This window comes from Schistocerca americana, chromosome 9, assembly GCF_021461395.2.
Source record: "Schistocerca americana isolate TAMUIC-IGC-003095 chromosome 9, iqSchAmer2.1, whole genome shotgun sequence".
Lineage (NCBI taxonomy): Eukaryota > Metazoa > Arthropoda > Insecta > Orthoptera > Acrididae > Schistocerca > Schistocerca americana.
The window spans coordinates 109,411,015-109,427,648 of NC_060127.1; the positions used below are offsets into that span (position 1 = coordinate 109,411,015).

Sequence of the window (16,634 nt, forward strand, 5' to 3'; positions counted from 1 at the left end):
AGGGGCAAGACCCAGTGGCGGGGACGATGGGGAAGGGACGACCACAGGTGAACCAGCCTCCTGAGAAACCGGGCCTGCGAGGGGGGCCGGCTCTCACTGCGTCATCTCGAACGATGGTGATGCCGGTGCTGGAGCTACTGGTGGCTGCCAAGGCTGAGAACCATCGCAGTGCGGCAGAGTCACAGCGGGGAGAGGAGGTAACGTCCCCTGAGAGACCAACATGGGTGCCGGCAATGGGGAAGCCGGTGTCCGAGAGGTCGTAGGGTGGGTGCCCAAACGTGGACATAGCTGATTTTGGTGACAATGTACCACCCGGTCCCCTGCCTGCAAGGTATAGAGCCGGCGGCCATTTCGGCACATGACCACCGCCAGTATCCAACGTGGATGGCGACAAAACCCACGCGCCCAGACAGACATACCCAGTGGAAAGCCAGGTACTCTGTTTTGCGAAGACTGGCAAGGACCAGGCCGGAGCAGGTGCAGCAGAGCCCTAGGTTGGCGCCCATGGAGGAGCTCTGCGGGGCTGGGTTAACCCATTGGTGTGGTCCGGTATGCAGTCAGGAAAAACGTCAATGCCTCCTCCACAGGAAATTTGTGCACATACTTTTTCATCTGAATCTTAAATGTGCACACCACGCGCTCAGCTTCCCCATTCGATTGTGGATGGAAGGGAGGAGAGCAAACGTGCCGAATACCGAAGCACCTACAAAAATCCTGGAAGGTCTGCGAAATAAACTGCGGTCCATTGTCCGAGACCAGGGTGATTGGCAGACCTTCCACAGAAAAGATTTTTGCTAGTGCCTGGATTGCAACTTCTGAAGTGCTTGAGGAGCAGCGAACCACATATGGGAATCGGGAATAAGCATCAATGACAATGAGCCAAAAGCAATTGAGAAACGGGCCCGCAAAATCGATGTGAACACGTTCCCATGCTTGGGTTGCCGGCGGCCAGGAAGAGAACGCTGCCCTGGGAGATGCCTGTTGGCTCGCACACTGGGAACAGGCAGCCACCAAGTGCTCAATTTCTCTGTCAATACCATGCCAGTACACATGTCTGTGAGCCAAGGTTTTAGTACGGGAAACACCCCAGTGCCCCGCATGTAATAACGTGAGGACCTCCGTTCGTAAACTGGCAGGAACAACCACGCAAGGAGCTGTATCATTGGTAGCCAGAAGGAAAACTCTTTCCAAGACCGAGAGGCGGTCTCGTAGAATAAAATAATTATGAAGAGGGTCCGAGGCCCGGCCTGGAGGGCAGGATGACCACCCCTGCTGAATGAGGCGAACTACTTACCGGAGAACCGGGTCAGCTGCCGTGTCCCTGGCGACTCTAGAACTAGTGATCGGGAAGCCATCAACCGCTTGGCGGGACGCCACATCCAAATGAAAACACAATCTCTTCTCGATCGAACTTAGGATCCGGGCCCACCGGAAGACAGGAAAGAGCGTCGGCATTGGCATGCTGTCTGGTAGGGTGAAAATGAATGTCATAATGGTACTTAGAGAGGAACAAGGCCCAGCGCTGTAGTCTGTGGGCCGCCCTATCCGGAATCTGAAAGGCGGGGCCAAATAACGATATGAACGGCTTATGGTCAGTGATTAACTGAAACTCCGTGCCATACAAGAAAGGGTGAAACTTGGTAACAGCGTAGACAGTGGCCAAAGCCTCTTTTTCCACCTGGGAGTAATGGGCCTGCGCGGGACAGAGTTTTAGACGCAAACGCCAGTGGTTGCTCGGAACCATCTGCGTTGTGATGGGCCAGGACCGCCCCCACCCCATACTGCGAAGCATCTGTAGCCAGGACCAATGGCTTGTGGGGGTCAAAAGTAGCCAAACAAGGCACTGACATGAGGAGGCCCTTCAACAAGTTGAACGCTCACTCGCATGCAGGCGACCAATCAAAAGGAACACCCTTGCGCAGAAGGCAGTACAGGGGGCGGGCTATAGAGGAAGCCCTGGGAATGAACCGGTGGTAACAGGCTATTTTGCCTAAAAAAGCTTGTAACTCTTTCAGCGAAGTGGGTCGAGGAAGGTCGACGATACCTTGGACCAAACTTCCTAGTGGCTGGACGCCGTGCTGAGAGATGGTGTAACCAACATACTCAATGGACAGTTGGAAGAAGGTTGACTTATGCAGGTTGCAACGCAAGCCCACAGACCTGAATTTGAGAAAGAGGGTGCGAAGGTTGTGCAAGTGTCCCTTCGTGCTGCGGCCTGTGACAATTATGTCATCCAGGTAATTAATACAATGAGGGATTGTCGACGTGACGCGCTCAAGATAACGCTGGAATATCGGCGGGGCACTGGATATTCCTAAGGCCAACCACTGGTATTGGTAAAGGCCAAACGGGGTGTTGACAACCGCCAGCCGTTTGGAGCCCTCATCAAGTGGTATCTGATGATAAGCCTCCGAAAGATCAATTTTCGAAAAATATTGGCCTCCCGCCACGGCGGAGAACAATTCATCAGCACGAGGCAAAGGATAGGTGTCCACCACCAATTGGGAATTAATGGTGCCCTTGAAATCGCCACAAAGACGTAATTTTCCCGAGGGCTTCATTACAATAACGAGGGGCGAAGCCCACTCACTAGAAGAAATGGGAAGAACGACCCCTAGGGCTGTCAGCCGGTCTAGTTCTTCCTTTGCCTGAGGGCGGAGAGCCAAGGGGATCTGCCTCGCGCGTAGAAAACGCGGGCGAGCCGACGCCTTCAACGTTAAGTGAGCTTCAAAATCTGAAACACGCCCCAGGCCCTCCTCAAAGATATCTGGAAAGTCCGAGATTAAAGATTCCAATGATTGATAGGGAACGTCTTCGGAGGGCAACTGTATGGTGTCAGCGATAGAAAAGCCGAAAGCTTGAAAGGCATTCAGGCCAAAAAGGTTAGCGGAGCTCGCGTCACTGACAACAATAAAAGTAATAGGCCGAGTGACGGTAGTGAATTGAGCCAATAGGGGAATTAACTGTTTACCATAACCGCGTAGACGCCGGTAAACTGGCGCCAACGGGGGCGATCCAAGGTCGGAATAAGTTTGTGCATTCAACAACGAAACTGCCGCGCCCGTATCAACTTGCAGTTGTAACCGGCGCGACAGAACCGACACCTCGATAAAGAGTTTGCGTGCCGATACGTCGGTAGCCTGGCCCGATGAAACTTCCTGAATGTCAACGTCCATGTCCTCTGTACCTGCTTCCTTCGATTCTTTTGAGGCTGAGCGGCAAACTTTAGCAATGTGACCTTTTTTATTACATTTGCGACAAACGGCCCAACGTGGGGGGCACTCTGACCGATCATGATGTATATAGCACGACGCACAGGACGGTAACAGGGGCCGGCGGCCGGAATTCTGTTTACGCGCCGTGCGGGAGCGGCCGTAACGGCCGGATTGTACCGCTCGCACGTCGTCCACCCCGGACGCAGTGGACGCGGCCGCGCCGCCCTGAACCGCCGCGACGTCGCACCACGCTTCCAGCTGTTGACCGGAGGCGTGAGAGACTTCATACGATTGAGCAATAGACAGGACTTCATCGAGGGGAGGGTCTTCTAACTGCAGGGCCCGTTGCCGGACCTCCCTATCAGGGGCCGAACGAACAATGACGTCGCGTACCATAACGGCAAGACTGGTGGGGCTGTTTCTTGCATTGATAGAACTCGACCCTAGCCGCCACAACATGCGTGCGGCGGCGATAATATGAAGACAGCAATGAACACAGTGCGTCAAAAGACAAGGACGAGAGTTCCTGCAACGGCGCTAGCTGCCGAAAAACTTTATACAGCGAGGGAGATATCCATGACAAGAAGAGAGCACGACATACCTCCGCATCGGCAACATGAAACGCCTGGAAATGCTGCCGAAGGCGATGTTCATATGCGTCTCAATCCTCCGCCGTCTCGTCATACGGGGGAAAGGGAGGCGGGAACGGCGCTGGAGCAGACTGCGTGGAGAGCAACGCCGGAAGCACTTGTTTCATGGTGGCCATGAGCTCCGTCTGCTGCTCAACCAAAACCCGCACTAAATCCTCCATGCCGTGGAGAAGCTGCGAAACCGGAACAACGACGCAACACGCGAAAGAACGACCCTACTCGTCGCCAATTGTGTACTAACACTGTTCACGTTTACGTCGCACTTCACTTGGCGTAGACCGGGACTGTGCCCTAGGCATGCTCGATGTTAACCGACTGGGCACGGCCCGTGCTGCCTGAGTTGTTGTTGTTGTTGTTGTTGTTGTTACGCCGGTAGAGGTCGCGTCCGAATTCTCGCGTGCCCTCTGGTGGACGGGACTCTACTTGCGACAACTACCGTCCGTGACGCGCCGTGCAGATGTGCGGCTCCCGCGACCTTTCTGGTGGCTACTGCACAAAGAACACAACCTTCAGAGGAATGACTCGACTGGTCTAGTGTGGCCAATAAAGTTAACAAAACCATCATTTATTGCATTAATGGCTCTTTAGAGCCTACAGCAGAAAAACAAAAGAAATAACTACACTACGAAAGGAGAAACACCACTCTAAAAAATTATAACAAAACACATCACAAAAAGCATGATAAAGGAGATCAATCTGTCACAGCAGAAGAGAGATCTGCTGTAGATGATGTTCCACCATTGCCAGTCTCTAGCTTTGTCTTCCAATGCTGTCGAGTCCATTTCTTTAAGGATTGTTATTACTCCATCTTTCCATCACATTCTTCGATGAACCCTTGGACATTTTCTAGCAAGTTGAGAATGGAAGATCTGGTTCAGGAGGGGTCTACCAGCTCTTAGAATGTGGCCAAACCATTGTTGCCTCTTGTGCCATCTATCTTCCACGGTATTGTAGACAGGTCCACAGACCTTTCAGAATATCTTTCTCTCAATGGCAGAAAATGCTTCTTCGGTGTTGCTGATGTTGCCCACAGTTCACAACCACATAAACATATCGGCCGTACATGTACAGCTGATTCTTATTCTTCTGTGATATCAATCGTGACCTGAATAAATTGTTCAGACTAAAGAACATGTGATTAGCATTTACCATTTACCATTTGTTGACTCACTTCTTTTGTCACTTCACTTTTATTGGTCATTATGAAATTAAGGTACTTGAATTCTTGAACTCGTTCAAAGTTGTGCCCACCAACAATGCAAGGAAGGAGAGCCTGATGGTGCAATATGAGATATTTGGTTTTATCGTAATTCACCTCTCTACCACTGTGGGGAAACTGGGATGTAATCAGCACGTACTTATTAAAGTGGATAGTAAATTAAAGTCAAACAAAACATGAAAACTAAAATTTTGGGGTGTTTGCATAATGTGTAACCCAGGGCCAGCATTCAACCAGATAAATGTAGGAAAGCTCCCAAAACAGTGCTTGAATTGGCTGATACAACTGGCTTGACACCTGAGGACGAAGCAAGATGTTCCTTGTCCTCCACAATATGACACATTGTTGAGCACTATGCCAGATGGGTTGCACTGTATTAATGCATGTTTCACAATATTGCACTCCACAAAATTTGAGATGATATCAACTCCTGGACGGGACATCTTTTTTACTTCAACATAGCAAATTTGGTGTTCTCTTTTCTAATACACAAAATTTCTTTTTGTCTTTTCAACCACTGTATTTGGGTTCACACACAGAGCAGAGACACAAACCTACAGTATAAAATATGGCTGTTCTAAATGAAACTAAATGTATCCTCACCAAGCCACTGAAGGCGTTGTTTTAGCATAAAGAAAGGTAAACTACTGGTGTGTTTCAGTTCTGGGGCAAGGAGGTGAGGAGTATCCTCACAGAATACACAACCACAAGGGGGTGGGGGAGGGGGTGGGGGGGATGCTGGCCAAGTACATGACATGTGTTCAAAAAGAAACCAAACTTTTGCTGTAACATCTTAACTGGTTATTGTACAACATTTTAAGCATTGCCTCTCTCAAAATAGTTCCCTCTAGTGGCAAAACATCATTCCCATAATTTGGTCCACTTTTGCAAGCCACCTGGAATGCATTTTCTGGTTTAGTATGCAAGCTTTTTGTCACGTTGTCCTGAATGTCTTCTATGGTTTGGTAAAAATGTCCTTTCAATGTAGTTTTAAGGTTGGGAAACAGGAGAAAGTATGCTGGGACTAAGTCCAGAGAGTACTGTAGATGGGGCACAACGGGAATGTGATGTTTTGCCAGATATCTGCAGATGCATGAGCTGCCATGATACAACATCCAATTTTGGTTTTCCCACAATTCAAGCCTCTTCCCATGCACAGCAACTCTTGTGCACACTAGGCTCCGTCGGCAACAGTTAAATGACAATTTCTGCGAATTGTAGCACAATCTCTCTTGACACGGTCATCTGTTGACGTGGGAAGTCGTCCAGGCTTGGGATCACCACCACCCAACATTTCTCCTTGTTGAAAATGCTTAAACCACTCACAGCACTGTCTGCAACTCATGGTCTTCTCTGTATGCTTGGCTAAGCAAGTTTAGCCAAATTTATAGCAAAAACACATATTGTTCTTTGAGCTCTTTCATTGTCACTTTGGCAGTAATCTGATAAGAAGCTTGTGCACATACTCACTTCAGCAGCTGAAACTCACTTACCAACGGTCAGAGCAAAACACGGCAAACAGTAGTTTGTTGTCTAAACCTCCTGCTACATGTGCTCGATAACTGCAGTGCACTCCATCTGCCAGTTAGGGTGCTATTTCAAAAGTTCAGTTTCTTTTTTAACCCACTTTGTGTTACAGTCATGTTTATGTTGCATAAACATGCTTACAGTGGATTGGTGAGACAGAATAAAAGTCTCCTGGGAATTTGTGACACACACTGCACCCCACGGAGTTGAATCAAGTCCTTTCTGCAGCTTGATAAGGGCTGTGTGAGGAAGTGCCGACGAAAAGATGGCAAGCATTTTTTCGGCAGTGCTCTGGGTGGTTCTCACAAGCCTTGACAGCAATATAGATTTGAAAGTGGCATCTTGCCAAAGAAATGGCACAATTTCTTGTGAGCAGGCTGACAGACAAACAAACCTAAAGTTACATAAAAGTGAAACTGTGTCAACATGAGGATTAGTTTGAACACTACAGTGCTTAACTAGGCACAGTTGTACTGAGTAGTATGTCATTGCCATCCTCTGACCTTCGAAATGACTTACTGAACCAGTTACAGGGAAACCAACAGCGTAACGTGGACTACCATCTGTGGGGTAACTCAACGTTTTTTTGCATTAACGCTTTGACTACTGTGACAAGTTAACTCATTATGCCTTACTGTTCCCCAAGGTGCTGCTGACAAGTTTTAAGTGTAGCGTCTCTGTTTGTCTTCAGCACTACTGACAGGTCAACTCAGGTATTCTTGCCAACCTCTGAGCACTAATGATCTCAGGTACACGAGTGCTGTTTACAAGTTCAGATGTACAGTGGAATGTTCACCCCCATGTATCACAACTACTCACTGTTCTGGAAGCTAAGTGGTGTATGGATACTTTATCTGTTGTGAACTCATTTTCCCGGATCCCACTTTGCTTTATCTCTTACAGTTCATCATCAGAATTGGCATCATGGAGTTTTTACCATCATCTGTTCTACAATAAAAATTACAGGTTGTTGTGGCTGCACTGAGGGAGAGTTGGCAGAGATACTCACAGACAGTGCCAGTGAGGGTGAATTATTTGACGCTGACAAAGTGACACAATGTATCGACAAGAGTGCCCACAGGAAGTGTGAAAGCACTTTTCTTGTTCTCTATACACATAAATCATCTAATGGATAGGGTGACTGTTTGCTGACAACACTGTCGTGTACGGGAGAGTGTCAAGTGACTGTAGGAGGATATGGGAAGACTTGCGTAGAATTTCTATTTGGTGTGATTAACAGCAGCTTACTGTATATGGATGGGGAAGACTTAAGTTAATGCAGATGAGTAGGATAAACAATCCTGTAATGTTCAAATACATTATCAGTGAGATGCTGCTTGACAAAATAGACATAACACTGGAAAGGGTATGTAATGAAGAAGTAGTCAATAGAATTAGGGAGAAAAATTTGTGACAATACCTGCCTAGAAGACGGGATCAGTTGATGGGAAACATCACCAATTTAGTATTGTTGTGGGACACCAGGAGATGAACACAGTATACAGATTCAGAAGATGTAATTTGCAGTAGTTATTTGGAGATGATGAGGCTTGCCCAGAATAAAGTAGCATGGAAAGCTGCATCAAACCAGTGTCCGGAGTGAAGATCACAACATTGCTGGAAAGCAACATAAAATGGAATGAGCATCTCAGGTCAGTCGTACAGAAGGCAAGTGGTAGACTGCATTTGTGAAATTCTAAAAAGGTGTCGTTTATGCTGCTCGGAGATGTGCTGCTAGACTTGTTACTGGTGGGCTCAATCAATGTGCAAGTATTACAGAAATACTCTGTGAATGCAAATGGGAATCCCTGGAGAGAAGATGACATTCGTTTGTGAAACACTATTGAGGAAGTTTTGAGAGTCAGAATTCGTGATAGACTGCAGAACAATCCTACAGCCACCAACTTACAGCTCACAACAGGCTGTAAAGACCAGTTACAAGAAATCAGGGCTTGTATGGAAGCACAAATACAGTCATTTTTCCTTTGCTCCATTTGCTAGTGGAACAGGAAAGGGAGTCACAAACACTAGTACAAGGTACCCTCTGCCATGCACCATATGTTGGCTCTAGCAGTGTATATGTAGATGTAGAAGTGATAACTCCTCCATATATTCTGAAAACCACTTTTCTAAGCTCTCTATGTTGGCAGGTGTAACACTTCACTACTAAGTTTCAACAAGAGATGTAATTGACAGTTCTTTTGAATCTGAAACTAAGAAAAAAAGAAGGACCAGCAGTGCACTCGGGACACAACAGCAGTGAAGTCACGGTCTGAGCGCCGGTGAGACTCCAACAGCCAGTGCTCACTGACCACTGGCGACACATATGAACTGTCTGACTGAGGGATATTGAAGTGGGACGACCGTCTGTTGGCTATCTCATTGGTCGACGTATATTTGGTCCTTTCACCATTTCCGGGCCTGGGAAGTTGGTCGGTTGGCGTGGAGCAGCGAGGAAGTCTATGTGGCGGGCGTCCACGCGCAGTCGGAGTGTGAGGATGTTCCCATTGCTATGAGGTCCATGGCTCACCGATCCCGGACACGAAAGTTGAATCTTTACTTAATCTACTAGCCAGCTCCAACTGTTCACACTGTGTCATTTGAATTTCGTTGTGGGCTGTTGGGACATTCCCGTGAGCAACAACGTGTGTTTTCAAGTTGCCGAGATTCTAGCTGCCCTCCTGTGGAGTTTAACTTGACTTGTTTATTACAGAGTTGAAGTGCACCAGCAGAATCTTCTACCTTGTGGCCGTTAACATTCCAGTTACCTGCCCTGGCCATTGACGTAAATTCAGGCAGTGTATTTTCCTTGTTGTGTTGTGGCTGTACAGCATGGCGTGTAGTTTGGCAGCTGAATGTGTACTTCATTGTGGGCGCCGATACCTTCTGCATTGTTCCATTGAACTCCCTGTTGTGTGCTGGTCGGTTGAAGCAGAAGTTATCCTGTCACCTGGTCCATTGACTGTCCGTCGGTTGGGTTGCCGTCGGATTGAGAATTGTAGGATCGACTGCCTGTCTCACCTAAGTAAGCGTTAGTGTTTGAATTCCAGGCCGACCCTTGGAAACTTCTGAGCACCATTTGGTGTGCTGCCTTTCTTATTTGTCTTTGTTGTTTGTTTATGTATGACTTCTAGCTGATTTTAAATTAAAGTTGTTTTGCCCTTAAGGCGTGAGATTGTTTGGGCCTTCAGCCTGATTTAAAGAAATTTTAGGATAAGGCCTTCTGCCTTTTAAAATTCAAATTCCTGTTTTTGAGTTTGAAGTTATTGGCCTTCAGCCAATTTGAAATTAAAGTTGTTTTGCCCTTGAGGCACGAGATTGAATGGCGCATTTAGCTGGGAATTAAGTTCTAAAATCAATGTTTGGCTTGCTCTGTTTTTAATGTTTACTCTTGTGATGTTTGTCAAATGAATAAAGTAGTATGTTCAAGTGCAGCTGACAGCCACTCATTTTGGCCCTTTTCCACAAATTAAAGTATCTCTCCTGTCCTGCGGGTATAGGAGGGGATCTCAATTGGCATATTTGGAGAGGGTCCTGCTCATCATTATAGAAGCAACAGCCAAAGGTGGCTAGGCTTAATGGGAGGGAATTCCTGGAGTGGATGGGAGGGCAGCTGTCGAACTGGATGTATTGTATTGTCACGAGGTTGGTAGGTCTCATATGGAAGGATGTACTGATGTAGCCATCCTATATGCAGAGGTTGGCACTGAGGAAGGTGGCTCATCGGACTGATTAGGACCAGGGGGAGCGAATGAGGGAGAATGTGTGGAGGCTCTGGAGGAACATGGATGGGGTGCCCTCACACTCAGTCCAAATTGTGAAGATGTCATCAACGAATCTGAATCAGTTGGGAGGGTTTGCGGCTCAGAGTAGTTAGGTGGATTCCTCTAAGTGGTCCACAAGTATATTAGCACAGGACTGTGTGTCCACTGCTGTACCATGGATTTCTCTGTAGATCCTGCTTTCAAAGGAGAAGTCGTTGTGGATGAGGATATAGTTGGCCATGGTAGCCAGGATGGAGTCAGTCAGGCATTGACAAAGGCAATGTGGAAAGGCCACAGGTACCAGTGATGTTAGAGTAGGAGGTGATTGCAACAACAGTGACGAGCAAGAAGCTGGACAGTAAAGGAACAGGAACTGCAGTGGGTCAGTACAGAAAATAGTTGGTGTTTTTTACACAGTATATAAGCTGAAGGTGCTGGTTCACAAGGGCAGATATTCTCTCTGTCGGGGTACAGTAAATGGTCACGACGGGGAGTCCTGAGTGGTTTGGTTTATGTAATACAGGCAGCATGTAGAAAGTACGACTGTGGGGAGTGGTGGGGATGAGGAGGGAGACAGACTTAAGGGGAGCAGTTCTGGGATGGACCTACGGATTTGTGGAGGGACTGGGGATCCTACTGGATTTCTGGACTGTGGTGACTGCTAAAGCGATTTCCTGTTGTGCTTGGCAGTTATAAGTCTGTTGTTTGATGGAATCACAGTCAATTATTTGTAACAATACATGACAATTTTGTAATGAATTGAAGGCCCCTATCCTTAACTACAGCAGTGGCCAAGTGCTCCATCTTGTGGAATCATGAGGATACATGTAAGTTACCACTGCAAGATACAACAATGAAGAAATTCAGCACTGACTAGAGAGATTAAGTTATAAACAGCATTAGTGCAGTACTTACTCCTGCCGGATGTCATTCTCGTATACATTGGGGCCACCAGTGGGGTGTGGTGATGGGTGAGCAACCTGCAAGCTGAGGTCATACTCCCGCCTCTTGTCTGGACGACTCAAGATGCTGTACGCTTCATTCAGTTTTACAAACTCATTGTGAGTGTCTGGGTTATTTTTGTTGATGTCTGGATGAAACTGCAACAATTTGTGAAATCAGTAAGTAAACAGAAAATATGACGAAACTTGTGAACTGACGTGCTGTGTTGACTGCAGCATAGTGGGCATAAGCAGCTTAAGCAGGCTGTCAATGCTTGTATCATTTCAACTGTCACTGGGACAAGCAAGGCACGAACCAGAGAGATGCCAAGAGGGCAGGGAGTTGATATCAGTAAAGAGAGAGCAGCAGGGTGAGCATATGATTTTGCCATGTCTTATGGCAGCCAAAGTGACAGTAATGGCTTGTTATGATAAAGGATTCATCAGCTTAGTACAAGGAAAGATGTAAGTCAGATATACACACAAATTTCTCTCCTGTGCCAATCTCTTCATCTCATAGTAGCTCCTGAATTATTTGTTGGATACAGTCCAGTCTCTTTCTTCCCCTACCACTTTTACCCTTTGCGGCTTCCTTTACTACCATGGAACTTATTCGTTGATGTCTTGACAAATGTTATATCATCCTGTCCTCCTCCTCCTCAATGTTTTCCACATGTTCCTCTCTTTGCCACTTCTGTGGAGAACCTCCTAATTCCTTATTTTATCAGTTCACTTAACTTTCAACATCCTTCTGTAGGAAAACACCTCAAACACTTCAAGTTCTGTAACTTTCCTACACTCCACCATTCACTTCCACACAATTTTAGGCACCAAATATAAACTCTCACAAATTTCTTCCTCAAATTAAGGCCAATATTTGATACAAGTAAACTTCTTTTGTCCAGGAATGCCCTCTTTGCCTGCACTAGTTTATTTTTTATATCCTTGTTTTGTCCGTCACCCAATATTTTGCTTCCGAGGTAGAGCTCCTTCACTTCATTCAGATGTTAATTTTATTACTAATGTCATTTCTGCTACTCCTCATCACTTTCATGTCTCTTTGGACACTTTCAGTCCTTATTGTGTGCTCAGCAGACAGTTCATTTCGTTCGATATGCTCTGCAATTCTTCCTCTCGTCCACTGATGACGACAATGCCGTCAGCGAATCTTATCATTGATATCCTTTCGACCTGAATTTTAATCACACTTCTGAACCGTTCTTTTATTTCCAACACTTCTTCAATGTCCAGATGGAGCAGTAGGGGCCAAAGACTACCTCCACGTCTTGTATCCTTTCTAATCTCGCACGTCCTTCTTCGACTAACATAATTATTTTTCCCTCTTGTATATTACCTGTCTTTCCATATATCTTACTCCCATGTTTCTCAGAATTTCAAATATCTTGCACCAGTTTACACTGTTGAACACTTTTTCTAGGTGAGTAAATTGTATGAATGTTTCTTGATTTTTATTAAATCTTGCTTTCATTACCAAGTGCAATGTCAGAACTGCCTCTCTTGTGCTTTTACTATCCCTAAAGCCGAAACAATCATCATGTAAGAGATCCTCAGTTTTCTTTTGGATTCTTCTTTACACCAGAATAGCATAAACCTGCACTTCTCAAACTGGAGATAAGCAACTTAATAAATGCACTACCTCATCTGGTTCTATCTTGCAAACAATTCTCTCTTGCCTGCACATATTTAGAACAAGTTAGCTTAATAAAACAAAAAATAAAATCTTCCTTACATTGTGCTTCACAGCGTTGATAGAGGAATTTGTTATGTATGCCACCAAAAACTGCTGAAAACTTTATTAGGCTGCAAATTGTTGTGACAATTGAAGACCTCAGTGCAAGAAGACAATAACTCACATTTAACATATCCGACATTGAACACAGATGATGGTCTCATTAATGTGACTGGACCACTATGTTCAGTGCAAAATAGGAATATCTCCAGTATTCATCCCTTTCTTCCACCGAAGTGAGAAAGAGATTAGATTCTAAAGTTTATGGAAGCTGGTTTGTGTTATGGAAAAAAATGGAGTTATCCCCTTCTGCACCAAGGTCTTCAATCTCTGGCAGACTTTAATGGTTAAAATGGTACATACCATGTGTCTATTATTTTAAAATGTGGAACATACCTAGTTAAGCAAGTTAGCCTTTTGTTTGATAAGATAATTCTGTAGCTAAGAACTAAGTGCACATAAGAACAATAATTCCATATGGGGCACTGGCTGTGATGATAGAACCTTATGGTTATAACACACTTAGGAGACTCCCTTTGCCAATATCCGCCATATGTTCCTTCCATTTCAATGACAATCAATATCCATCCCTAAAATTTGCGTGTATGTTACACAGACTACAGATTTATCATTTGTGTTGAATGTTACAGAATTGCCTTCTTTCTTTAAGCCAAAGTTCATTCTATTTAGTCAAAGTTAATTTATTAAACAGTGCCCAATAGTACATGTCCTGAATTGTCAGATGCGACAGACTGCTAATGAACTTTGATCACTGACCATTAAGAATAGACACACTGACATACACACAACAGCACATAATATCAGTATGCCACTACTTACAAATAGTGAAACAACTTCACAGTTATAGTTTTGCAAGGGTTTGATATAATTACTAATTCCAGAAGCTTTATGTTCAAACAGTGGGAGGCAAGCAAATTCTGAGTCAATAAGAAACGTAACAAAATATCCTTTCAGTGTTCATACTATGTCCTTGCTGACTGTTATAAAAAGGTTTTCTTCTCTCTCTCTCTCTCCCTTTTCTTTCTTCCTGTATATAAATCGGACTTAATTATGTTTCACAATTACTCATTTAGGCTTACTGTATTTATAATAATTACCTCTGTTATCAGTGCTGTTTTGACTGCTGCATTACAATTCTCATTTTGGTATTTTTAGATTTAATGTACTTACATAGTTTAAATCTCGTAAAGAAAATTGCTTACTGATGTAGTACGAGGACTGTGCACACACGTATGTCTGGGGAATACCTTTAACAGGGACACATGGAGGCAGACAGGGCAAAACAGCATTGCAAAATGTAAGGAAGGGAAATATGTGCCAATCTATGCAGTAATATTGCCACACAAGTTAACTGGACCTCATGTAAATCCTAGTTGTGCAATGTAAAGACTTCATGTGGGTTTTTTAATTTCCTGGTGACTTATTTTCAGATGCACATACAGAGACTTAAAACATTTTTCAATGATTGTCTCTACTTAGGATTGGAATAGAGTGAAGCTACTTCACAGTCCTAAATATTTCCACAAACGATTAGTGGATTTACTGTTTCTGAAAGTTGAAAATTTAATCTTTTTACCATTAACATTGTGAATGAATATGATGAAAGTTCAAAACACTGGTGATGCACTTCCATACAATTGAATTTGTAATTATTGACCATTGTGCCTACAGTTAGTTGCTTACCAGTATGAGTTTACACTCTTGTTTTGTATAAACAAACAGTAATAGGGAAGATTAATTCATCTCGTTTTGTCTGAAGTCAGTTCAACCACAATCCAACATTTCTATAATTTAATTCTGGCTTCGGTGAAACAAATAAATTCAAGAAAAATGTGGCAACATATGGTAATCTTGAGTCAACTGAGCTAACCTATACTGGAAGTCGCTTCATCATATTACGTAAAAATGATGTGGCATCTGAAGTTGACCAAGCACAAAAACAAAGCAAACAGAACACTGATAATATTGTTTCTGTATCTACATTATTTCTGGAAATTAGGGTGTAGTGAACATTGCTCTTTAGCATAGCCTGAGGTCTATGTTACACTGAAAACGACAGTTTCAGTGCGAATTGGCTAAGCAGTCTCAAAGCTTGAGTTAATCGTCAACTTTTTCGACAGTCAGCAAACCACAGTTAATCACAATGGACATGCACCATTCCACTTGTCTGAAAAGATGAATGTAAAAAAGTAACAAAAAGAATAACTTGAGTGCATAACTATCAAAACAGAACTGTTCTTGTCAAGTTTCCTAAGTTGATAAGAAATCCATTGACCTTGGACGAAGTTTAGAAATCATAATAATAATGCCTGAAATGCAATGTAGGTCTCTTTCATGTCTGGCATATCTTTTACGCTTCAAACGGCTTTCTACACTATACTACACCACTCTGCATTTTTAGAAAAATATGTGTGTCGGTTTCCGTGTAGCACAGACATAGTGAAATTTATGCACAAAGAAACTGCACCTCCAGCTGTAATGGAAAAAAAAAAGAGTAGGAACATATTGTGCGTTTATGTGAAACAGTTGTAACAATACATGAATATTCGTTTCTAGCCGGCATACAAACTCTGCTGTTAATTACAAAACTGAAAGCTCAATGAAGCTTCTACCATAAGAAATGAAACATTACTAACACGGTTAAAAGTATCGAAATTTTCATAACATTGTTCAGGCGATTACTCACCTTCTTCGATAATTTAATGAATGCCTCCTTGATGTCCTTATTTGAGCTATTTCGTGCAATTTTGAGAACTTCGTAATGGGTTTTCTGCAAATATCTGAAAAGGTGAATGTACGGATGTAAGACAAGAATAACTTGATTACATAACTATCAAACTCTATCTGGCGCGTTACCTTGACGAGTGGAAATTTCGGAGTGCAGCATTGCATAGATGACACGCAAACGAAGCAAAATTGGAATTTTGCATCGTTATATCTAATGTTTTCGAAGAAGGCTAAGGCATCCGTTCTATGCCTCAAACATCTGCGCAATCACTTTTATCATTATCGCGTATAGAATGCTGGCTCAAACGGTCACACTTCTCCTTTGCAGAAAAGCACATAGGCTTTTACAACACAACTGTCACTTACGTATTTGTTTGCTTCACATTGTTTTTATTTACGTCAGTTCACGCACTTCTGCCATAAACCCCCGCACCACAGTCAAATCAAATAATGTAATCCATAGATGCTCCCACACTCGGCCAGAGTTCATTCACGCTCCCAACTACTCTTACGCGCTGCCAACTGCTAAAAGCTTCGCATTCCGCACATATAATTAGCGAGTGGGAGTGTCGAAATTGCGTTTGCTAACAAAGTTACTAGCAGTAGGAGATTTCAAACATAATACGCAGATAAACTTTTCGTTTTTCGAATTAGATGTCTGACTCAAGAAATTTCTCACATAAGGACCTGTAGAAAATGTACAAAATAAAATTGTCTGGCTGCCTGATCCTATGGTCTGGAAAGAAGGACTTACGCTTGTAATGTAATTCAGCAATGTGGCACTCCTTACATGGTACATTTGGCTCTCATATTTCAGTAA

General features: G+C 44.2%; 1 protein-coding gene across 2 annotated transcripts in view; it reads right to left on the reverse strand.

The window, feature by feature from the left end:
* Positions 1–16,291, reverse strand: part of LOC124550956 (dnaJ-like protein 60) — a 29,572-nt gene extending 13,281 nt beyond the window's left edge. The window contains exons 1-3 of one of the 2 annotated variants that reach the window (XM_047125772.1): positions 15,944–16,291; positions 15,774–15,867; positions 11,291–11,475 (exon numbers count right to left, since the gene is read on the reverse strand). In XM_047125772.1, coding sequence (XP_046981728.1) covers positions 11,291–11,475; positions 15,774–15,867; positions 15,944–16,017 — 353 coding nt within the window. In that variant the 5' untranslated portion in view covers positions 16,018–16,291. The remainder of the gene's footprint in view (positions 1–11,290; positions 11,476–15,773; positions 15,868–15,943) is intronic. The other variant, XM_047125771.1, reaches the window with a different exon arrangement.
* Positions 16,292–16,634: the final 343 nt, after the last annotated feature.